Raw genomic sequence first — 24,532 nt, forward strand, 5'->3', positions numbered from 1 at the left:
ACTTAGATCTCAGCCTCCTGAGAAGCTGGGATTACAGGCTTGAGCCACCAGCACCAGCTTTTTTTGCTCAAGGCTAGCACTCTTATCATTTGCGCCACAGCATCAATTCTGGCTTTTTTTGTGTATGTGGTACTGAGGAATTGAACCCAGGGCTTCATGCATGCTAGGCAAGCACTCTACCACTAAGCCACATTCCCAGCCCTAAAATGTATCTGAGCGGCCGTTTTCAATTGAGAGGAGTGGTAAGTACACATAGAATAGAATTGGTGGGGCTGGGAATGTGGCTTAGTGGTAGAGTGCTTGCCTAGCATGCATAAAGCCCTGGGTTCATTTCCTCAGTACTACATACACAGAAAAAGCCAGAAGTGGTACTGTGGCTCAAGTGGTAGAGTGCTAGCCTTGATCAAAAGAAGCTCAGAGACAGTGCCCAGGCCCTGAGTTCAAGCCCCAGGGCTGGCAAAAATAAACAAAATAACCCTATTTCACAACAGGTAATAGGTAGAAATACCCAAATGTCAATCAACTGATGAATAGAATAAACATGCTACAGTAGAATACAATGCAGCCATAAGACTGAATTAATTCTAAAATATGCTCCACTCTGGATAAACTGATACATGAAAGGAATTAAACACAAAAGGTCACATATCCAATGATTACATGTTTGTAGAATATCCAGAATAGAAAAATTCAGACACTATACATTAGCTGTTTTAGGAACTTGGGTGCTAGATCTCCTTTTGAGGTGACTATTTTGGGAGAAGAGAGAGGTAGCCATGGCACACTGTACTAAAAGTCAATGAAATGACAAATTTTATGTTATTTGTATTGTGTGTGTGTGTTTTCTGTCCTGGACGTCGAACTCATTGCTTTGCATTTGCTAGGCAAGCGTCCCCTTACTTGTTAGGCAAGTTAACGCCCAGTCCATATGGTTTAAACTAAACAACAATGACAATAACCAAGGAAACTTGCAAAGGGTTTCCCAGGGGGCTGCGGGCCCTTTAAGCTCTGCTGAACTGGGAAGGCGGGGCCGCATAGGCGGGCTTGTTAGAGTCACGTGAGGCTGCGCATGCGCCGAACGGTCACGTGGCGGCTAGCCGGGGAAAATGGCGGCTTCGGGGGAAAGCGGGGCTTCGGGTGGCGGCGGCAGCACGGAGGAAGCATTTATGACCTTCTACAGTGAGGTGAACACACCACGAGTACTAGTGGTCCCGGGACAACCCCCCTCGGGCCTGCTTTCCCACTGGGCGGAGGCAGTAGGCCTCCAGGCCTGGACCGTTGGTCAGGCTCCGCCAGCCCGGCCTTTGGAGCAGCGGGGGCTGACGGTCTGTGCGCACCGCCCCCCGATGGCTGCAGGGGGTCCCCACATAACAAGAGAGGGGTCGGGGCGGGGGTGGGGGTGGAGGGGGGCCCGGAGTGCGGCCGGCGGCGTGCCCCGCGGGGTCCCCGCCCGGGGAGTCGCGGGCTGCGGGCGGCCGGGCCCCTCCTGGGGATGACGGGAGTCCAAGCCCGTTCTTCCTCCGCACCGGAGCGCTCTCCTCGGTAGTGCCCTGCGTGCGCCCCGCCGCGCCGCGCCGACGCTCGCCACGGAGCTTCACGACCGGCCGGCCTTACCTCACCCGCGTCGGACCCACGGTGAACCTGGAAGGCGCCGCGGGGTGAAGCCCTTCGGGGGTCTCGCAGCGAGTTACGCCCGGTGTCACGTTAGGACGGGAAGCAAGCTTGCTCCACACGAGATATGCGTTGCGGGGAAATGAATAAAGTAACAGTAAAGTTCTCCATTTGGAGGCAGGCCCCTCACTCCGATTGACCCTCTTGCAGAGCAGTTACTCCTGACTTGGAGGGCCCGGACACTGTCCCTGAGCTTCTTTTGCTCAAGCTAGCACTCTACCACTAGAGCCACAGCGCCACTTCTGATTTTTTCTGTTGATGTGGTACTGAGGAATCGAACCAAGTGCTTCATGTATGCTAGGCAAGCACTCTACCACTAAGCCACATTCCCAGCCCCTGATTTGGAATTTTATGAGGATATTATTATTATTATTATTATTTTGTCAGTCGTGGCCTGTACTCTGGGACTTGAGTCAAGCCCCACTTCTGGTTTTCTGAGTGGTTTATTGGAGATAAGAGTCTCACAGACTTTTCCTACCCGGGCTGGCTTTGAACCGCAATCCTCAGATCTCAGCCTCCTGAGTAGCTAGGATTACAGCTCCTTCCCCCCCCCCCCCCCCCCAGGGTATTCCTTTTGCAGGTCATCAGTGATCATGTCTGTGAAAGGAGAGAGTTAGTATACGAGTTGTTTTTTGTTTTTAATAATTAGGGGTAATTTATAAGAAAGTTTTTTTTTTTTTTAAAGGAAAAACAATAATGTAGCAACAGCTTCTCTCCTAGACTTAAATCGGGGCCAAAGATGGGATCTCTTTAAGTGATTATGGTTTTGAAGAATGAATGTGAGCTGCATCCACTTGAGCTCAGGAGGCTGTGAGCCACTTAGAATTAATAGAATCCTGACTTTTTCATCTTTTTTTATCTACTTGTAACAGTGCTTGCTACATGGTATTTTCATAGTATTAAATTTAAAGGGGAAAATTAGTGCATCCTATGTAGTCTACTCTTTTGCAATTATCACTTGAAAGTGTTGGTTCTCTGGTGCTCAAGTTTATTGGCTTCTAATGACTCAGCAGTTATAGTTGAACTTATTTTTACTTACCTTTTTTTTGGTGTGTGTGTGTGTGTGTCAATACTGGGGCTTGATGTTTCACTTGGCCTTTTCACTCAAGGCTGACACTCTGCTACTTGAGGCACATCTTCACTTCTGGCTTTTTGGTGGTTAATTGGAGATGAGTTTCCTGGATTTTTCCGCCCAGTTGACTTCCAACCTTGGTCCTCATATCTCAGCTCCTAGGATTGCAGGCATAAGCCACCAATGCACAGATCCATCTTTTATTTTATTTTATTTTTTTGTCAGTCCTGGGGCTTGAACTCTGGGCCTGGGCACTGCCCCTCAGTTCTTCAGCTCAAGGCTAGTGCTCTACCACTTGAGCTACAGCGCCACTTCCCGTTTTCTGGTGGTTTATTGGAGATAAGAGTCTCATGGACTTTCCTGCCCCGGCTGGCTTTGAACTGTGATCCTCAGATATCAGCCTCCTGAGTAGCTAGGATTACAGGTCTGGCTTCCATCTTTTAATGAAAACACACACTTTTTTTTTTTTTTTTTTTGGTTGGTTATAGGTCTTGAACTCTGGGCCTGGGGGATATCCCTGAGCTCTTCAGCTCAAGGCTAGAGCTCTACCACTTCAGCTATAGTACCATTAATAGGAGATAAAGAGTCTCAGGGACTTTCCTGAAGGAGCTAGCTTTGAACCGAAATCCTCAGATCTCAGTCTTCTGAGTAGCTAGGTTACTGACAGGAGCCACCGGTCCCTGGCTTCAACCTTTTTTGAATTGGGAGAAAGTTCCTAAGTAAGACTTCAGTCATTACTGGACCAATGTTTATTGAGCACTTAAAATGTTTTCCTGTGGTCTCATGGTACTGGGAATATGGTAGTAAAGTACAGAGGAAAAACTCCCATCTTCAGAAAGTCTGCATTCTATAAAGACAGATAAATCACCACATAATGCCAGGTAGCATCAGGAAGTAGTAAGCCTTATGAAGAAAAGGAAGTCTGGGGAAGAGGGTAAGGGAGTGTTCTGGGAGAGGTCATGCTATTTTAGGAGAGGGAAGATGTTGAGAAGGCATTTTTTTTTGTGTGTGTGTTAATCAAATTCTTTCTAGCCCCATTTTGGCCATCGGTGTAAACATGGTATGTAACATGCTGGAGAGTCATTCAGGATAGCATCCCATCTTGACAGTGGCACCAACCAGGTTTTCCTGGGACTATCTGGTGTTTCTTTTCCTTGCCATTGTCTTCAGGACAGAGTTCCTTTCTTTTTAATTCTAGGGATGGATTTTTGTTTCTGTCTTTTATTTTTTGGCATTGGGCATTGAAACCAGGACTTTGCACTTGCTAGGCAAATGCTTTGCCATTGAGCTACATCCTAGCCCTGTTTTTAATTCTAATATTACAGTTAGATAGTTCACGTTTCAATATGTTTGTGTTTTCTTGTTGAAATTTAAACTTGTATTATTATTATTTTTTTGGGTCCAGTCGTGGGGCCTGAACTCTGGGCCTGGGCGCTGTCCCTCAGCTCTTCAGCTTAAGGCTAGCGCTCTACCACTTGAGCCACAGCGCTACTTCCGGCTTTTTTCTTTTTGCTTAATGTGGTGCTGAGGAATCGAACCCAGGGCCTCATGCATGCAAGGCAAGCACTCTACCACTGAGCCACCTTCCCAGCCCCTAAACTTGTATTATTAAAGTGGAAGCTCTGTGAAGGTAATGATTATTTATTTTGGTCGTGGGCCTTAAACTCAGGGCCTGGGCACTGTCCTGAACTCTTCTGCTCAAGTGATAGCTCTCTACCACTTTAAGCCACAGTACTACTTCCAGTTTTCTGGTGGTTAATTGGAGATAAGAGTCTCATGGACCTTTCTACCTGGACTGATCTTGAACTGTGATCCTCAGATCTCAGTTTCTTGAGTAGCTAGGATTACAGATGTGAGCCATTAGCACCCAGCCTGATCTGTTGATGTCTACTCGGGATAAAAATTCTAGGTTACAATTTAGATAATAAAGACTGTGGATGTAGCTTTATGATAGAACACTTGTCTAATATGCTCAAGATCTGCAAACAAAACAAAAGAAAACAATAAGGAAGTTAGGTAATTGTGAACAAGTCAGTTAATTTCTTTCAATCTGGTAATGAGGATTGAGCGCAGAGCCTTGCACATGTTAGGCAAGTGATTTATTAGCAGTGAGCTATGTTCCCAAAGTCAGGTAATTTTTTTTTTTTTTTCCTAGTTGTAGAGCTTGAACTCTGGGCCTGGGTGCTGAGCTCTTCAGTTCAAGGCAAGCACTCTACCACTTGAGCCACACCACCACTTCTGGTTTTCTGGTGGTTTATTGGAGGTCAGAGTCTCACAGACTTGGACTATCCTGGATTTGGACTTTCTTGTCTGGGCTGGCTATTTTTTTTTGTTGGTCATGGGGGCTGAATTCTGGGCCTGGACTCTGTCTCTCAGCTCTTCAGCTCAAGGCTAGGACCCTACCACTTGAGCCACAGCGCCATATCCAGCTTTTTTTTCTGCTTATGTGGTGCTGAGGAATCAAACCCAGGGCCTCATGCGTACAAGGCAAGCACTTTACCACTGAGCCAACTTCCCAGCCCAGGCTGGCTTTGAACTGTGATCCTCAGATCTGAGCCACCTGAGTAGCTAGGATTATAAGCATGAGCCACCAGTGTCTGGCTCAGTCAATTGCTTTAGACATAATTTTCTTATGGAGACAATAGTAATACCTACCAGATAGGATTTTTGAGGTGAATAAATATATGTAAAGTTTTTAGATTATTAAAACTCATCAAATCTGGCTGGGAAGGTGGCTCAGTGGTAGAGCGCTTGCCTTGCAAGCCTGAGGCCCTGGATTCGATTCCTCAGCACCACATAAGCAAAAAGAAAAAAGGCGGAAGTGGCGCTGTGGCTCAAGTGGTAGAGCGCTAGCCTTGAGCTGAAGAGCTGAGGGACAGCGCCCAGGCACAGAGTTCAAGCCCCACGACCGGACCCCCCCCAAAAAAAAAAAACACAAAAAACAAAAGAAACATCAAATGGTAACTTTAGTGTTTCCCAAATATTTATATTTTTCACATGAGAGATACAAATAATTATTTGCTGAACATGTCCATTAGTAGTATTAGACATTTAGTTTATTATTCAGCTTTACCTAATGATGTTTTTAATCCTCTTAATTTTAGGTAAAACAAATAGAGAAGAGGGATTCCGTTCTAACATCTAAAAATCAGATTGAAAGGTTGACCCGACCTGGCTCATCTTATTTCAATTTGAACCCATTTGAGGTGAGTTAGTTGTTGTTATTATAACACCCTGATGGACAGCCTTTCATGTCTGCAGGGAAATTTATATTTGAACACATAACTAATGGGCATCAGTTGAAATCGAGAAAAATTGTAGACAAAAATAATGGAAGTTGGGCCTGGGTAGGTAGTTCAGTGGTAGAGTGCTTACCTTGCATTCATGAGGCCCTGGGTTCGATTCCTCAGCACCACATAAACAGAAAAATCTGGAAGTGGCGCTGTGGCTCAAGTGGTAGAGCACTATCCTTGAACTGAAAAGCTGAGGGACAATGCCCAGGCCCAGAGTTCAGGCCCCATGACCGACCAAAAAAAAAAAAATAATAAAAGGAATTTGTATAGTAAGCATTTGGTCTTTGAAGTTGGTTTTGTGAGCCTAGTTGGAAAGAAAGTATGAGTGTCAGTGGCTCATGCCTATAATCTTAACTACGCAGGAGGCTGAGATCCAAGGATCATAGTTAAAAGCTAGCCTGGACAGGAAAGTGTGGGACTCCCATTTCTAACCTGCAAAAAGTTGAAAGTGGAGGTGTGGCTCAATAGAGCACCAACCTTGAGAACAAACTTAGGGAAGCCAGGTGCTGGTGGCTCACACATGAAGTCTAGCTACTCAGAGGCTGAGATCTGAAGATCATGGTTCCAAGCCAGCCCAGGCAGTTAAGTCCATGATACTTTTTTTTTTTTTTTTTTTTTGGTCGGTCATGGGTCTTGAACTCTGGGCCTGGGCACTGTCCCTGAGCTCTTCAGCTCAAGGTGACCACTCTACCACTTGAGCTACAGTGTCACTTCTGGTTTTCTGGTGGTTTATTGGAGATAGGAGTCTCACTTTCCTGCTTGGGGCTGGATTTGAACCTCGATCCTCAGATCTCAGCCTCCTGAGTAGCTAGGATTACAGGCATGAGCCACCCGGGCCCAACGAGACTTTTTTTTGTCAGTCGTGGGGCTTGAACTCTGGGCCTTGGCATTGTTTCTCAGCTCTCAGCTCAAGACAGTGCTCTACCACTTGAGCTACAGTGCCACTTCTGCTTTTCTGGTGGTTTATTGGAGGTAAGACTCTCACTTTCCTGCCCATGCTGGCTTTGAACCACAATCCTCAATCTCAGCCTCCTGAGTAGCTGGGTACTTCTTAAATATAAATTACTCAGTCTTTTTTTTTTTTGGTCAGTTATGGAGCTTGAGCTCTAGGCCTGGGCGCTGTCCCTCAGCAATTTTGCTCAAGGCTAGCACTGTACCACTTTGAGCCATTGTGCCATTTCCGGTTTTCTGGTAGATAATTGGAGAAATGAGTTGCACAGACTTTCCTTAAGGCTGTCTTTTTTTTTTTTTTTTTTTTGTCGGTCCTGGTGCTTGAACTCTGGGCCTGGGCACTGTCCCTGGCTTCTGTTGCTCAAGGCTAGCACTCTACCACTTGAGCCACAGCACTACTTAGCTTTTTCTGTGTATGTGGTACTGAGGAATTGAATCCAGGGCTTCATGCATGCAAGGCAAGCACTCTACCACTGAGCTATCTTCCCAGCCCTCAGACTTTCTTTGAAATGTGATTCTCAGGGGCTGGGAAGTTGGCTCAGTGGTAGAGTACTTGCCTCGCATGCATGAGGCCCTGCGTTCGATTCCTTAGCACCACATAAGCAGACAAAGCCGGAAGTGGCGCTGTGGCTCAAATGGTAAAGCGCTAGCTAGCATTGAGCTGAAGAGGTGAGGGACAGCACCCAGGCCCAGAGTTCAGCCCCCATGACCGGATCCAAAAAAAAAAAAAATGTGATTCTCAGATCAGATCTCAGCCTTTGAAATGTGATTCTCAGATCTCAGCCTCCTGAGTAGGTAGGATATTTCTTTTTTTTTTTTTGGTCGGTCATGGGGCTTGAACTCTGGGCCTGGGCGCTGTCCCTCAGCTCTTCAGCTCAAGGCGAGCGCTCTACCACTTGAGCTACAGCGCCACTTCTGGTTTTCTGGTGGTTTATTGGAGATAGGAGTCTCACAGTCTCTCCTGCCCGGGCTGGCTTTGAACCGAGATCCTCAGATCTCAGCCTCCTGAGTAGCTAGGATTACAGGCGTGAGCCACCAGCGCCCGGCGGTAGGATATTTCTTACAGTTTTCATCTTGATTTTTTTTTCAGGTTCTTCAGATTGATCCTGAAGTAACAGATGAAGAAATAAAAAAGAGGTTTCGGCAGGTGCAGTATTGTTTCCTTGTAATAGAGTTGAACCTCTTGATAATTTGTGAAGCATATGATTTTTTTAGGACTTGGTACTTTGGGGCTACAGTCTAACCTCATATCCCATCGTAAGGCTAAGTAATTAAAACCTAATACTGACATAAAATGTCAAGTAACTGCCGGGCGCTGGTGGCTCACGCCTGTAATCCTAGCTACTCAGGAGGCTGAGATCTGAGGATCGCGGTTCAAAGCCAGCCCGGGCAGGAGAGACCGTGAGACTCCTATCTCCAATAAACCACCAGAAAACCGGAAGTGGCGCTGTAGCTCAAGTGGTAGAGCGCTCGCCTTGAGCTGAAGAGCTGAGGGACAGCTCCCAGGCCCAGAGTTCAAGCCCCAGGACCGACAAAAAAAAAAATGTCAAGTAACTTAATTACATAATTTTCTTGTGAAGAGAGTGGCTTTTATAGTCAATAGAATCTCTCTAGTCTTTTGATTAAAGCACCCCCCCCCAAAAAAAAAAACCCACACACAAAAAAAATCTTCATTTCTTTCTTGCCCAGCCTCCTCCTCGTGTGTGTGTGTGTGTGTGTGTGTGTGTGTGTGTGTGTGTGTGTGTGTGTGTGTGTGTGTGTGTGTGTGTGTGTGTGTGTGTGTGTGTGTGTGTGTGTGTGTGTGTGTGTGTGTGTGTATTTTGTGTGTATGCTGGGCCTGGGCTTGAACTCAGGGCCTAGGTTCTGTACCTGAGCTTTTTGTACTCAGTGTTGGGTTGGCGCTATACCACTTGAGTCATAGCTCTACTTCTGGCTTTTTGGTGGTTAATTACATATAAGAATTTAAAAGCTGGGTGCTGGTGGCTTACCCCTATAATACTAGCTACTGAGGCTGAGATCTGAGGATTGCAGTTTAAAGCCAGCCCCACAGGAAAGCTGGTGAAATTTTTTTTTTTTTTTTGTCTTTTTTGGTACTGGGGATCGAACCCAGGACGTTGCGCTTTGCCACTGAGCTACAGCCCAACCCATGAAATTCTTATCTCCAATAAACCACCAGAAAACTGGAAATGGCACTGTGGCTGAAGTGGTAGAATGCTAGCCTTGAGCAGCTCCCAGGTCCATGACCAACAACAACAACAAAAAGAATTTCACAGGGGGGAGGGGGGAGGCTGGGAAGGGATATGAAGGGTAAACAAAGGAGGAGGCTGCAATGCTTGGTAAGAAATGTATGCATTATCCTTCCCACGTAATTGTAACTCCTCTGTACGGTATGTTCACAAATAAAATTAAATTAAATTAAAAAAAAAAAAAGAATTTCACAGATTCTTTTTTTGCATGTGCTGGCTTTGAACCATGATCCTTAGATCTCAGCCTTCTTTTTTTTTTTTTTTGGGTCCAGTCGTGGGCCTGAACTCTAGGCCTGGGCGCTGTCCCTCAGCTCTTCAGCTCAAGGCTAGCGTTCTAACACTTAGCCACAGCGCCACTTCCGGCTTTTTGCTTATGTGGTACTGAGGAATAGAACCCAGGGTCTCATGTATGCAAGGCAAGCACTCTACCACTGAGCCACCTTCCCAGCCCCAGATCTCAGCCCCAGATCTCAGCCTTCTGAGTAGCTGAGATTATAGGTGTGAGGTACTGGTCCCTGTTTTTTTCTTTTTCTTTTTTCTTTTTTTGGTCGATTGTGGGGCTTGAACTCTGGGCCTGGGCGCTGTCCCTCAGCTCTTCGGCTCAAGGCGAGCGCTCTACCACTGAGCTACAGCGCCATTCCCGGTTTTCTGGTGGTTTATTAGAGATAGGAATCTCATGGTCTTTCCTGCCCGGGCTGGCTTTTAACCGTAATCCTCAGGTCTCAGCCTCCTGAGTAGCTAGGATTACAGGCGTAAGACACCTGGGACCGGCTTTTTTTTTTTTTTTTTTTTCTTTGCCAGTCCTGGGGCTTGAACTCATGGACTGGTCACTGCCCCTGAGCCTCTTTGTGCCAAGGCTAGCATTCTACCACGTGCGCCAGTGCCACTTCTGGCTTTTTTTGTTTATGTGGTGCTGAAGAGTTGAACCCAGGGCCTCATGCATGCGTGGCAAGCACTCTTACCACTCAGCCACCTTCTCAGCCCCCAGCCTGGCTTTTTGCTGGTTAATTGGAGATAATCTTGGGGACTTTCTGCTCAAACTACCTTGAAATTATGCTCTTCCAGATCTCAGCCTTCTGAGTAGCCATGATTCCAGGCATGAGTCACTGACATTTTTCTTTCTTTTCTCTCCCATTCTCCTTCTATTATTATCCTTTCTTTTTTTTTTGGTTGGTTGTTGGGCTTGAACTCAGGGCCTATATGCTGTGCCAGGGCTTTTCTACTCAAGGCTAGCACTCGCTGGGAAGATGGCTCAGTGGTAGAGCACTTGCCTTGCATGCCTGAGGCCCTGGGTTCAATTCCTCAGCACCACATAAGCAAAAAGAAAAAAGCTGGAAATGGCACTGTGGCTCAAGTGGTAGAGCGTTAACCTTGAGCTGAAGAGCTGAGGGGCAGCGCCCAGGCCCAGAGTTCAGTCCCCACGACTGGACCCAAAAAAAAAAAAAAAAAAAAAGGGCTAGCACTCTACCACTTTGAGCCAGAAATGTACTTCCAGTTTTTCTGGTGGTTAGTTGGTTATAAGAGTCTCATGGAGCCTGGTGCCCATAATCCTAGCTGCTCAGGAGGATGAGATCTGAGGATCAAAATTCAAAGCCAGTTGGGGCAGGAAAGTCTGTGAGACTCTTATCTCCAATAAACCACTCAGAAAACCAGAAGTGGCACAAGGGCTCAAGTGGTAGAGTGCTAGCCTTAAGCTGAAGTGCTGAGGGACAGCGCCCAGGCCCAAAGTTCAAGCCCCCTGACTGACCAAAAAAAAAAAAAAAGCCTCATGGATTTCTTGCCTAGACTGATTTCAAATCATAATCCTCAAGTCTCAGTCTCCTGAGTAGCTCGGATTATGGTCGTGAGCCACCATTCCCCTGGCTTTTCCTTATTTTATCAGACAGATTTTTTTTTTTTTTTTGTCAGTTGTGGGGCTTGAACTCTGGGCTTGGGCACAGTCTCTGCACTCTTCAGCTCAAGGGGGCACTCTACTGCGTGAGCCACAGCACCACTTCTGGTTTTCTGTTGGTTTATTGGAGATAAGAGTCTCAGAGCCTTTCTTGCCCGGGCTGGCTTTGAACCATGATCCTCAGATTTCAGCCTCCTGGGTAGCTAGGATTACAGGCGTGAGCCACAGCGCCTGGCTCAGACAGAATTTTATTATGTAGCCCAAGCTAGCCTGAAACTGACAACCTTAAGCCGGGCGCTGGTGGCTCACTCCTGTAATCCTAGCTACTCAGGAGGCTGAGATCTGAGGATCGCTGTTCAAAGCCAGCCTGGGCAGGAGAGACCATGAGACTCCTATCTCCAATAACCACCAGAAAACCGGAAGTGGCGCTGTAGCTCAAGTGGTAGAGCGCTCGCCTTGAGCTGAAGAGCTTAGGGACAGCGCCCAGGCCCAGAGTTCAAGCCCCACGACCGACCAAAAACAAAAACAAACAAAAAAAAAAAACTGACAACCTTCCTGCTTATGTGTCCTTTTTCCACGTATTGGATTGCACATGTGAGCCCATGCTGGTCTATTTGTTTTATTTATTTTTTTATTCAAGTTTCATTGTGTAGCAGGTTGGCTTTTTTTTTTTTTTTTTGGTTGGTAGTGGGGCTTGAACTCTGGGCCTCGGCGCTGTCGTTCAGCTCAAGATGACTTCCGGTTTTCTAGTAGTTCATTGGAGATAAGAGTCTCAGGGACTGTCCTGCCTGGGTTAGCTTTGAACCGAGATCCTCAGATCTCAGCCTCCTGAGTAGCTAGGATTACAGGTGTGAGCTACCGCCCCCTCTCCCCCCCCTTTTTTTTTTTTTAACTGCACAGTACCACTTCTGGTTTTTTGTTTTTTAGTTTTTTTTTTTTTTTTTTTGGAGATCAGAGTCTCATGGACTTTCCTGCCTGGGTTGGCTTTCTGCTTTTGGAACTCTTAATTGTCTTGCTTTTGCCTCAAGTACAGGCATTTATTACCATTCCTAGCTCTATATTTTGTATTTTAGTAGATCCTGAATTCAAACCCCAATACTACCAAAAAAAATAACATGAGAATAATATGAATACTTTTTTCAGTCATCCACATCTAAGAAACATCATTAAGGCGCTGGGAAGGTGGCTTAGTTTTAGAGTGCCTGCCTAGCTGCATGAAGCCGTGAGTTCCAATTCCTCAGTTCCATATAGACAGACAAGCCTGAAATGCCACTGTGGCTCACATGGTAGAGTGTTAGCCTTGAGCAAAAGAAGCTCAGGGACAGTGCCCAGGCCCTGAGTTCAAGCCCCAAAGCTGGCCAAAAAACAAAAAAAACATTAACAATTGATGAATCTGACTTTTTTTTTTTACTTTTTGTTTGACTTTTTTTTTTTAAATCGCAGTTATCAATCTTGGTGCATCCTGACAAAAATCAAGATGATGCTGACAGAGCACAAAAGGCTTTTGAAGGTATTTGTAAATTGACCTCCTTTTGAGGAATGTATTTTGAATGCTAGGGACTCACTGTTCCATTACCCTAGATGAAGCAAAGAATGGTCATGCAGAAGATCTGAATTTCAGTATAACAGTTGGTTAAGCAGAAAGAATGTTGCTGTGTAAGAAGTAGATCTGGGGGACTGGGTTGTAGCTCTATGATAGAACACTTGTCTGGCATGCATGACATCTGGATTTGATGCCCAATACTGCAAAAAAAAAGAAAAAAGTAGGTTTTTACGTTGTTCAATTTTTATGTGCCATAAGGTCTTTTTTTCCCTTTTAACATGAAAAATTAGAAATAATGAATCTACAGGTAGTAGATTTAGTTCTGAGTATATAATTTTTTCCATGGTTTTCAAGGTCATTGCTATAGTTGAATGTTTTTCTAAAAAAAAAATTAGCTTAACAAGTGTAAATAATAAAGTAGGGAATGCTTTTAAACAGGGCAAGCCTATCACGCTGCCTGAGTATAGTTCAGACTTTCAGAGGGTGTTTGCAGAAACAGTTAATTTCAATGTTTTGCATTAGCCGTGGACAAAGCTTACAAGTTGCTACTGGATCAGGAACAAAAGAAGAGGGCCCTGGATGTAATTCAGGCAGGAAAAGAATACGTGGAACACACTGTAAGTATTTATAGTACTGCCGTGTTTACAGGAAGTACCAGCAGGCCTTGGGCACCTTGTAGAAGGGTAAATGTAATAGTGCCATGTGCCAGTGTAACTGTGGCCTCCACCGCTTAGCTGTGGTGGGCGTGACTAGTGTTTGTGTAGAGCTCAGCAGGAGGAGTGGCCAGAACACTGCTCCCTTTATCCCTGCCAGTCCTGTGTTGGGACTGAGTGCCATCGTGCTCCTCTCAGCACAGGTCACCATGAAAATGGAGCTCCGTGGTTTTCTTGGCAAACGTTTTGGAATATAAGGTTGAGAAAGATTGGAGAGGGGATATGAGTAAACCACAACAATAAAAATTAGGGCTGAGAAAGACCCAACTGAGAGAAATTTATAGATGGTGTTTTGTTTTTTGCTCATAGGGGAATTACATAAATATCTTAAAGGGTGGGAAATGACTTTTTTGGGGAGGAAAGATTTGTGTGTGTGTGCGCGTGTGTGTGTGTGTGTGTGTGTGTGTGTGTGTGTGTGTGTGTGTGTGTGTGTGTGTGTGTGTGTGTGTGTGTGTGTGTGTTTGGTCGGTCATGGGGCTTGAACTCTGAGCTTGGGCATTATCCCTCAGCTCTTCAGCTCAGGGCCTGCGCTCTACTTCTTGAGCCACAGCGCCACTTCCGGTTTTCTAGTGATTTATTGGAGATAAGAGCCTCACGGACTTTCCTGCCCGGGCTGTCTTTGAACCGTGATCCTCAGATCTCAGCCTTCTGAGTAGCTAGGATTACAGGCGTGAGTCACCAGCGCCTGGCTTTGTGTGTTGCTTTTTGAGACCAGGTTTTTTCTATGTAGTATAGGCTAGTCTTGAATTGGTGACCCTTTTGACTTAGCCTCCTGACTGTAGGGATTACAGATGTGTTCTAGCACATGTGTGGCTAGGAAGCTTTCTATTTTAGTTTTTTCACTTGTGGAGCCAAGAATCTCAAGGCCATTTATAAGAGCTGTTTTTAATAGTGAGTGAATGTAGATACCACCTTTCTTTTCAAGATCTATGGAATCTGAAATAGAAATGTATAACTAAAAATAATAGTGATGAATCAGGTTAGAAAATGAGTAAACACAGGAGGGAGAGGGCCATACTGTGTCTTGGTAGTTGTACAGAAATGGCATTTGGCACAGTCCTTGTCTGGTAGAAACAGGAAAATTCATGACAGATTTCTTAAGTTGTGGTGTTTTGCTTACAAGAATGTCATGCTTCTACATCTTGACCACAAGATGGCAGCAGAGCCTTTCTAAATTTGGAAAGTACTTGGCTTTTTGATGGTGTAATAGATTCTTCAATGGAGTAGTGTCAATCTTGTGTGAATGGTTATATTTATTTTGTAATCTCAGTAGTGGCCAACGTGATAAAAATGTCGGTTAACATGATATTAAAATTTTTTTATTTCAGGGAGTTTCACAATGAAAATGATCAAGAATACAGTTGTAGAAATGTCCAAAAAACATTAATTATACTTACTGTCACAAAGTTTGTAGCCTCTTCTAAAACTTGATAAATATATTTTCTTTGCTATAGGGATGTAACCACAGTCGAGAAAGATAAATGAGTAATCTGTTAACTGCATCTCAGGCTGTTTGGATCTGGCTTGGGGATAAGCCCCACCACTGCTTCCTTCTCCTTCTTCCCAGGAGAGTGGGCTATAGATGAGGTTAGACGAAGGCCCAACACCCATGCTTCCTACTTTCCCTTGGTTGCATTGCTGGGTTGTTTCTTTTCCTTTGGGGGTTGGAGCGCAACAAACTTTCGTTATGCTTGTACCTACAGAAAGTGTGCATATCATGTGTGTGCAAAGTGTGAGTGCTCATCTTTTGATGAAAAAAATTCTTTTTAGGTGAAAGAGCGGAAAAAACAATTAAAGAAGGAGGGAAAACCTACAAACGTGGAGGAGGATGACCCTGAGCTGGTGAGTAAAATAAGAGAAACCACTTTTCCTTGTATAATCTGATCTCTTGGTTGGTGGGTCAAAGAGAGTCCTAAAGAATGAGGAGTACAGGCTGGAAACATGTAAGTGGATGCATTGCAGTCATAAATTGGCATATTGAATTGGAACCCATTTGTGTAACTACTTAAAGATAACAAAAATACAAACAAATATATTTATCATTTTCTTTCTTTCTTTTTGTAGTACTGGGGTTTGAATTCTGCTTGCTTGTTAGGCTACCACTTGAGCCACATCTCCAGCCCTACTTTTTGCTGGTTATGTTAGAGTCCAGTAAACTCTTCTGCCTGGACTGGCCTTTGAGTTACAATCTTCAGATCTCAGCCTCCTGAATAGTTAGGACTACGGCTGTGAGTCATCAGTGCTGGCGCTGATTAATTTTTTTTTTTGTCAGTTGTGGGCTTGAACTCAGGGCCTAGGTGCTGTCCTGGAGCTTTTTCACTTTGAGCCATAACACCACTTTCGGTTTTCTGAGTCCTAGGGCTTGAATTCAGGGTTTGCCCTGGACTCTGTCCCTGAGTTTCTTTTTGCTCAAGGCTAGGACTCTTATCACTTGAGCCACAGCGCCACTTCTGGCTGTTCCTATTTATGTGGTACTGAGGAATTGAACCCAGGGCTTTATGCATGCTAGGCAAGCACTCTAGCACTAAGTAGCATTCACATCTCCTGGCTGGGTTTGAATCATGATCGTCAGATCTCAGCCTCTTGAGTAGCCACTGGTGCCCGACTTTTTTTCCTTTTCTTTTGAATTAGGATCCATGCCAGGCTGGTCTTCATCTCCAAGGGCTCAAATGATCTTCCCACCTCAGTCTCCCAAGCACCTGGGACTCCAGAGGCACATTCATGCACATTCAGGCCTTCTTTTGTTTTTACTAGTGTGCATTAATTGTAGAAAATAGTTTTTTTTTTTTTTTGTCTTGTTGGTTGTGGGGCTTGAACTCTGGGCCTGGGAGCTGTTCCTGAGCTCTTCAGCTCAAGGTGAGTTCTCTACCACTTGAGCCTCTTCCGGTTTTCTGGTGGCTTATTGGAGATAAGTCTCATGGACTTTCCTGCCCAGGCTGGCTTTGAATGGTGATCCTCAGCCTACTGAGTAGCTAGGATTATAGGTATGAGCCACCGATGCCTGACTAGAAAATCTTTTTTTGTTGTTGTTGGACTTGGGTCTTTTTTTTTTTTTTTTTTTTTGGGTCTGGTCATGGGGCCTGAACTCTGGGCCTGGGCACTGTCACTCAGCTCTTCAGCTCAAGGCTAGCGCTCTACCACTTGAGCCACAGCACCACTTCCGGCTTTTTTCTTTTTTCTTATGTGATGCTGAGGAATCGAACCCAGGGCCTCATGCATGCAAGGCAAGCACTCTTCCACTGAGCCACCTTCCCAGCCCATGGACTTGGGTCTTGAACTCTGGGCCTGGGTGCTGACCCTCAGCTCTTCAGCTCAAGGCTAGCGCTCTACCACTTGAGCCACAGCTCCACTTCTGGTTTTCTGGTGGTTTATTGGAGATAAGAGTCTCATGGAAGCCGGGTGCCAGTGACTCAGGCCTGTAATCCTAAGCTACTCAGGAGGCTGAGATCTGAGGATGGAGGTTCAAAGCCAGCTGGGGCAGGAAAGACTGTGAGACTCCTATCTCCAATAAGCCACCAGAAAACCGTAAGTGGTGCTGTAGCTCAAGTGGTACAGCCCTAGCCTTGAGTTGAAGAGCTCAGGCACAGAGCCAAGGCCCAGAGTTCAAATCCCACAGCCGACCAAAAAAAAAAAGAGTCTTATGGACTTTCCTGCCCAGGCTGGCTTTGAACCGTGATCCTCAGATTTCAGCCTCCTGAGTAGCTAGGATTACAGTCATGAGCCGCTGGCACCTGGCTCAGACATCATTCTTTGCTCGGGTATCTCTGCTTTCAGGACATAGGCCCTGCTCTGCCTGAGTAGTGGATTCTTTTCTTTCTTTCTTTTTTTTTTTTTTTTTAATTGTGAAAATATCATACAGAGGGGTTACAATTACATGGGCAAGATATTGAGTACATTTCTTTTTTTTTTTAATATATTTTTATTGTGAAAATACTGTACAGAGGGGTTACAATTACGTGGGTAAGATAATGAGCACATTTCTTATCAAGCATTGTAGCTTCCTGCTTTGTTTCTCCTTCCCGTCCCTTCGTACCCCCCCCTCCCCCTCCAAAGTTGTAAAGTTCATTTTTCGACATAATGATTTGTACATCTCATTGTTGCATGAGTACATTTCTTATCAAGCATGTTGCCTCCTCCTTTGTTTCCCCTTCCCATCCCTTCCCATCCCTTCCCATACTCCCTGGCCTCCCCCCCCCCCCCCCCCCCCCGCCCCCTGGATTATTTTCTGTACTCTCATGTATATGTAACTTTTAGGGAGGAAAAGTTCTAAAGATAAAATGAGAAGATAATCTGTATCTAGATTTTTTTTTTTTTTTTTTGCCAGTCCTGGGGCTTGAACTCAGGGCTTGGGCACTGTCTGTCCCTGATGTTTTTGTTTTTTTTTGTTTTTTATTTTTTTGCTGGTCATGGGGCCTGAACTCTGGGTCTGGGCGCTGTCCCTCAGCTCTTCAGCTCAAGGCGAGCACTCTACCACTTGAGCCACAGTGCCACTTCTATCCTTTTCTGTGTATGTGGTACTGAGGAATCAAACCCAGGGCTTCATGCATGCTAGGCAAGCACTCTGCCACTAAGACATGTTCTCAGCCCCGTAATCTATATTCTTAACTCTGGAAAGAATTAAAGCTAGTGGTAGGGCTAGGGATGTAGCTCAGCTTTGTGGTAGAGCACTTACCTAGGTTTGATGCCCAGGACTATTAAAAAAAAAAAAAAGTAGAACCTAGCAACTAAGAAGGCTCTGTTTCTTCTGTGTTACTTGTTCCTGTTAATGTAGTACATAGAATTTGAACTAAAGTCTATATAGCTGTGACCCAAATGGTAGAGATTTGTTCTCTCTCCTGGAAGAAGGAATAGAAGGAGAGAGGGAAGGAGAGAAGGAGGGAGGCTGGGAGGCTGCTGGTATGGAAGCTCTGTAGCATGTCCTGTCCAGTCCCTTTGACTTCAACAAGGACTCCTCACCGCCCCTAGCGCCCCATACACTAGAAGGAAGAAAGCAGGGCCATGGAGCCATTTCCTCCAGGAGCATCCCAGAGTCATCTGTATCAATTTCTCCTGGGGAAACTTCAATTTCCTGGCCACACTTAGCTGCAGGATGCTTGGAAAGTGGTGGCTGTGTCCTATAGGACTGGAGATTACCGTGGAGGGGACAATTAGGTTTGCCACAGTGGGTACTTTGCTTAGATGAAACTGCTAGTTGGGACTCAGCAGATAAAATGTTTTAAAACCAAGTATTTTGGCTGGGAATGTGGCTTAGCAGTAGAGTGCTTGCCTTGCATGCATGAAGCCCTGGGTTCCATTCCTCAGTACCACATAAACAGAAAAGGCTGGAAGTGACGCTGTGACTCAAGTGGTAGAGTGCTATCTTGAGCACAGAGAGGTTCAAGAACAGTGCCCATGTTCTGAGTTCAAGATCCGGGACTGGCCAAAAATTACCCCACAAAAAAACGAAAAACAAATATTTTGAAATATTTGAAAATATTTTGTCTGTTTACAAGACTGAGATCTGAGGATTGTTGTTTGAAGCCAATCCTACAAATATTTACCTCCATTTAACCAGCAAAAAGCTAGGAGTGGAGATATGGTTCAAGTTATAGAGTGCTGGTCTTGAGTGAAAAAGCCAAGCTAGAACTTCAGGCCTAGAGTTCAAGCCTCTGGACCAGCTGTGAGTGAAAAAGCCAAGCATGAATCCAGAGTTCAAGCCCTGATACTGGCATACACACAATGAAGTGGAGATGAAAGAGAGTACTTTTTTTTCTTTTTCTTTTTCTTTTTTGTGCCAGTTCTGGAGCTTGAACTTGGGCCCTGAGCACTATATCTCAGCTCTTCAGCTCAAGTTGAATGCTCTACCACTTGAGCCACAGCATCACTTCCAGTTTTCTGGTGGTTAATTGGAGATTAGAGTCTCATGGACTTTCCTGCCTGGGCTGGCTTTGAACTGTGATCCTCAGATCTCAGCCTCCTGTAGCTAGGATTACAGATGTGAGCCACTGGCATCTGGCCTGTCCCTCAACTTTTGTGCTCAAGGCTAGTGCTCTGCCACTTTGAGCCACAGTTCCATTTTCAAGCTTTTTGGGGATAGTTAATTGGAGATAAGAGTGTCATAGGCTAGGTGCCAGTGGCTCATGCCTATAATCCTAGCAATTTAGGAGGCTGAGATCTGAGATTCACCTTTTGAAGCCAGCCTTGGCATGAAAGTCTATGAGACTCTTATCACCAATAAACTACCCAGAAAAAGCCAGAAGTGGCACTGTAGCTCAAGTGATAGAGCATTAGCCTTGAGCACAAAGAGGCTCAGTGACAGTGCCCAGGCCCTAAGTTCAAGGCTCAGGACTAGCAAAAGAAAAAAAAGAAAACAAAAAGAGTGTCATGGAATTTATGTCTGGCTGGCTTTGAACCACAGTCCTCAGTAGCCTAGGATAAAGGTATGAGCCACCAGCACCCGGCTGAATTTTTTTCTTTTTCTTTTCACCAGAACTAGGTTGCTGCGTGCCATTTATGTGGGAGAAGAAGCTAGATCTAGTGAGGGAGTGGGTCATTAAGTGGTTTTTAGTGAAGAATATTTTCTTCTGCTTTTGTCTTGGGCTTTAAAGTTCAAATTCAAGTACTTAATTCAAAGTTGCATGCAAATATTTACTTTTCTTTTGTTCTTAATTTTCTTGTAGTTCAAACAGGCAGTATACAAACAGACCATGAAACTCTTTGCTGAGCTGGAAATTAAAAGGAAAGAGAGAGAAGCCAAAGAGATGCACGAAAGGTACACATCTGTATATTACTCTATCTGATTACCTACTGTGGGTCTCTGGGGGTTTCCCTAATGAAGAAATTAGATGGTACGTCATGGAAGAAACTTAAGTTATCTGAAACAGTTGAGCTTTTAAATCACCTGGGTAAGAAGTTTATTTGAGTTTTGGGAAATACTAAATGTATCTGCCTTTAGGGAGTTTATTTATACTCATGAGTACCATGTAATCTGAATTTCTGGGCCCTAACCTTTTGTGAGACTTCTACTTGCAGCTTTGGTGAATAGTATTGCATAATGAATCACTTACAAAATATTATTGTTCCCTTGGTAGTAGTCCCTTGATCAGAGAAAATGAATCTAGTGTGTGGGTGTTGCTAAAGTCCTTGCGTACTTGCCTCAGGGCCCAAGTTCAATCCCTAGTCCCATTACAAAATAAAAGAGACAAAAGAAATACTGAGTTTAGTTTACTTCATTTCTATATTCTGTATTATTTTTGTTGTTGTTTTGCAGCGCTTCGGTTTGAACTCAGGGCCTTGTATTTACTTGCTCAGCTGGTACTCTACCACTTGAGACACACCTCCAACTGCTTTTTGCTAATTGTTTTGGAGTTTTTATCTGCTTGCTTAGGCTTTGAACCTTGATCTCAGTCTTCTGAGTAGCTATGATTTTAGGCATGAGCCACTGGTACTCAACTATATTTTGTACACTGACTGGTATTTAGCAATAAATAGATTTTCCTAGTTGAGTTAATATGCAGCTTTCCTACTTGTACTTTGCTATGTTGCTGAGGATACTGGTGGGTTAGTGACACTGGATCTGGTCATCAAGGGAGATGGCACCTCATACACTTCTTTTTTGGTGCCAGTTCGTGGGGTGTGAACTCTCAGGGCCTCATGCTATATTGCTTGGCCTTTTCATTCAAGGCTAGCACTCTACCACTTGACACACAGCTCCCCCATACTTTTTTTTTGTCGGTCATGGGGCTTGAACGCTGGGCCTGGGTGCTGTTCCTCAGCTCTTCAGCTCAAGGCGAGCGCTGTACCTCTTGAGCCACAGTGCCACTTCCAGTTTTCTAGTGGTTTATTGGAGATAAGAGTCTCACGGATTTTCCTGACAGGGCTGGCTTTGAACTGCAATCTTCAGATCTCAGCCTCCTGAGTAGCTAGGATTACAGGCGTGAGCCACTGGCGCCCAGCTAGCTCCATACTTTTTTTATATGCCAGATTGGCCTTCACCTGTGATTCCCCTAAGCTTTACTTCCCAAGTAGCTGGGATTATAGGCTGAAACTACTATGCCAAATTTTATTTATTTATTTTTGTTTGTTTGTTTTTGCCAGTCCTGGGGCTTAAACTTAGGGGCTAGGCACTGTCCCTGAGCTTCTTTTGCTTAAGACTAGCACTCTACCACTTGAGCCACATTGGCACTTGCTGGCTTTTTCTGTTTATGTAGTACTGAGGCATTGAACCCAGGGCTTCATGCATGCTAGCAGGCACTCTACCACTATGCCACATTCCCAGCCCTATTTATGTTGGTTTTTTTTTTTCTGACAATATTAGGGTTTAAACTAAGGGCTACATGCTTTCTAGTAGGTGTTCTATAGCTGAGCCACACGTCAGCTCTTTTCTTCACTGGTATTTTTGAGGTAGGGTCTAACTTCCTGCCCAGGTACATGCCAGAATAACAGTTTATTTTATTGTATTTTTTTGTTGGTTGTGGGGCTTGAACTCTGGGTCTGGGTGCTGTCCCTCAGCTCTTCAGCTCAAGCCGAGTGCTCTACCACTTGAGCCACAGTGCCACTTCTGGTTTTCTGGTAGTTAATTGAAGATAAAGAGTTTCATGGACTTTCTTGCCCAGGCTGGCTTTGAACCATGATCCTGAGATCTCGGCCTCCTGAGTAGCTAGGTTTACAGGCGTAAGCCACTGGCTCCTGGCTTGAACTAGCAATTCTGCTTCAGTCTCCCAAGTGCTGGGATTACACGTGTGTCCCACTATGTCTTCCATTGAACTTTATATTGTTTGTTCTGTGGGAACATATCTTTATAGCTAACACAGTCTCTGTGATTTAGATAATAAAGCTTGCTTTTTCTCCTAGGAAACGACAAAGGGAAGAGGAAATTGAAGCTCAAGAAAAAGCGAAACGAGAAAGGGAATGGCAGAAAAATTTTGAGGTAAATTGGCAGGGTGGCCAGGGATTCTTCCTCAGAACAAGAGTGTTGGTGTTAGGCTTTCCCAAGGTTGGCAGGGCAGGGAGAGGAAAACAGGACTTACAGCAGAATGGGACTATAGAGGCTGCACCTGAGCCTGCTTCCATCTTCTGTAGACTCCCTTGCCCTGGCAAGAATTTCCTGTGAGGATCCTAGACCCAAATGGTATAGGAATTTTTTTTTGGGGGGGGGAGGGGGGGCCTGAACTCTGGGCCTGGGCGCTGTCCCTCAGCTCTTCAGCTCAAGGCTAGCGCTCTACCACTTGAGCCACAGCGCCACTTCCAGCTTTTTTCTTTTTGCTTATGTGGTGCTGAGGAATCGAACCCAGGGCCTCATGCATGCTAGGCAAGCGCTCTACCACTGAGCCACCTTCCCAGCCCTGGTATAGGAATTGTGGGGAACAACTGCATACTTGATTCAGAAGTGAACTAGTAGCAGTCTCCTTAGAGGACTGCTAGTAGAAACTGAGGCTTTTTTCTTTCTTTTCTTTTCTTTCTTTCTTTCTTTTTTAATGTGGTACTGAGACATTAAACTTAGAGCTTTGTGTTTGCTTAGGTGGGCACTCTGGAATTTTACTTTTTTTTTTTTTTCTCCCCTCGGTTGTGGGGCTTGAACTCTGGGCCTGGACGCTGTCCCTCAGCACTTCAGCTCAAGGTTAGCGTCCTACCACTTGAGTCACAGCACCACTTCTGGTTTTCTGGTGGCTTATTGGAATGAGAGTCTCACAGAGTTTTCCTGCCTGTCCTGGCTTTGAACTGTGATCTTCAGATCTCAGCCTCCTGAGTAGCTAGGATTACAGGCATGAGCCACCAGTGCCCAGCTCTAGCAAACTTTTCTATCTAGGCTGGCTTTTAACCATAATCCTTCAGATTTCAGCCTCCTCAGTGGCTGGGATTACAAGCATAAGCCACTAGTGTCTAGCTCACAGTTGGCTTTGGGCCATCCATCCAACTTTCCAGACACAGGAAGTGTAGTGGAAAGAGCGGCTATCCTGCTGGCTAGCTGTCTGACTGAGAAAATGATTTAATTTCTTTGAACCTCAATATTCTGTCCTTTGGAAATGCTAATTGCAGTAAACATACCCTCTAGCCAGCTTTTCATGAAAGTTAGAAATAACATAGTAGGGTTAGGGTTAGAGATGTAGCTCACTTGCCTAGTACGTATAGGGTTCAGGAGTTGATCCCCAGTACCACAAAGCAAACAAAAGGAGTACTGTGTGCTAAACATCTAGTCTAGAGATGTCCAGCAGATGTTGTAGTATTTCTCATTTTATTCCTTTTCAAACTGGGTTTGAGAGGTGACGTTAAACATTCCTGAGCACCTGGAGGTAGGAGAACAGCTCTGCTCTGCTCTTGGAATGTTCCAGAGCACAGAACTGGGCTGGATTTATAGAGTTGGTAGATGGCCTTTCCTCTTGTTAACCAGCCTCATCTCAAACTTCTTTTGTTCTTTGTTGTCTTTCTTAGGAAAGTCGAGATGGTCGGGTGGACAGCTGGAGAAACTTCCAAGCAAATACAAAGGGGAAGAAAGAGAAGAAAAATCGGACCTTCCTGAGACCACCAAAAGTAAAAATGGAGCAGCGTGAATGACCACCGGGCCCTGCCCCAGCCCTGGCGCTTCCTTCCTGCTTTGAAGGACTCATTCCTCCTTCTCCCTACATTAGAGTAGCATTTGCTTCTTAGTCCATTTTGTTTTCAATACAATTTATTACCGATCAGAGTAATTCTTTTGTACATTGAAAAGAGGGCTTGGTTTTAACACCTTCCCTCCCTCCCTTTCCCCCTCAGAGCACACGGGACAGGAAGTGCCACCGCTGGCGCTGCCTTTTCCTCCACGGCCTGTAACCTAATATTTTGTACTTCACCCAATTGTGATGGCTAGAAAGTTCATGTATAGTTTCTGGAAATCATCCAATTAAACATACTGCTTACAGTGGTGTTGCCGTGACTTCAGAGCCACCTTGGGGAGTCCCTTGCTTCAGGGGTGCCATGGGACAGGAAGGGCAGGCCCTTAGTGGACGCCAGAAGCCCTGTGGGGTCGGCATGCGCCCTTCTGTCCAACTGACCAATCAGTGTGGCACAAGGCTGCGAGCCCCTGAACCCGTTCCCTTTCCAAAGAACGAGCTGTCTTCCAGCCAGCACCATTGTGCCCTCACCTGCCTCCATTAGTGGTAATATTCTTTATGTATAATAAATTTTTATACCCAAA

The 24,532-nt window shown here is 45.1% G+C and overlaps 1 protein-coding gene across 1 annotated transcript; it reads left to right on the forward strand.

The window, feature by feature from the left end:
- Positions 1–1,083: 1,083 nt before the first annotated feature.
- Positions 1,084–24,532, forward strand: Dnajc8 (DnaJ heat shock protein family (Hsp40) member C8). Its single transcript, XM_070037497.1, has 9 exons — positions 1,084–1,184; positions 5,848–5,949; positions 8,078–8,134; positions 12,568–12,634; positions 13,190–13,284; positions 15,151–15,222; positions 20,040–20,131; positions 22,213–22,288; positions 23,791–24,532. The coding sequence occupies exons 1-9, from the start codon at positions 1,107–1,109 to the stop codon at positions 23,911–23,913; spliced, it is 762 nt and encodes a 253-aa protein (XP_069893598.1). The 5' UTR covers positions 1,084–1,106; the 3' UTR covers positions 23,914–24,532.

Source organism: Dipodomys merriami, unplaced genomic scaffold, assembly GCF_024711535.1.
Source record: "Dipodomys merriami isolate MVZ:Mamm:240054 unplaced genomic scaffold, mDipMer1.0.p SCAF_28, whole genome shotgun sequence".
NCBI lineage: Eukaryota > Metazoa > Chordata > Mammalia > Rodentia > Heteromyidae > Dipodomys > Dipodomys merriami.

Excerpts from the sequence above, each read along its gene's own strand:
- Dnajc8 (XM_070037497.1), top strand. The coding sequence starts at position 1,107 with ATGGCGGCTTCGGGGGAAAGCGGGGCTTCGGGTGGCGGCGGCAGCACG. Across the intron at positions 5,950-8,077 it reads TCAATTTGAACCCATTTGAG|GTTCTTCAGATTGATCCTGA; the intron begins GTGAGTTAGTTG and ends TTTTTTTTTCAG. Across the intron at positions 8,135-12,567 it reads TAAAAAAGAGGTTTCGGCAG|TTATCAATCTTGGTGCATCC; the intron begins GTGCAGTATTGT and ends TTTAAATCGCAG.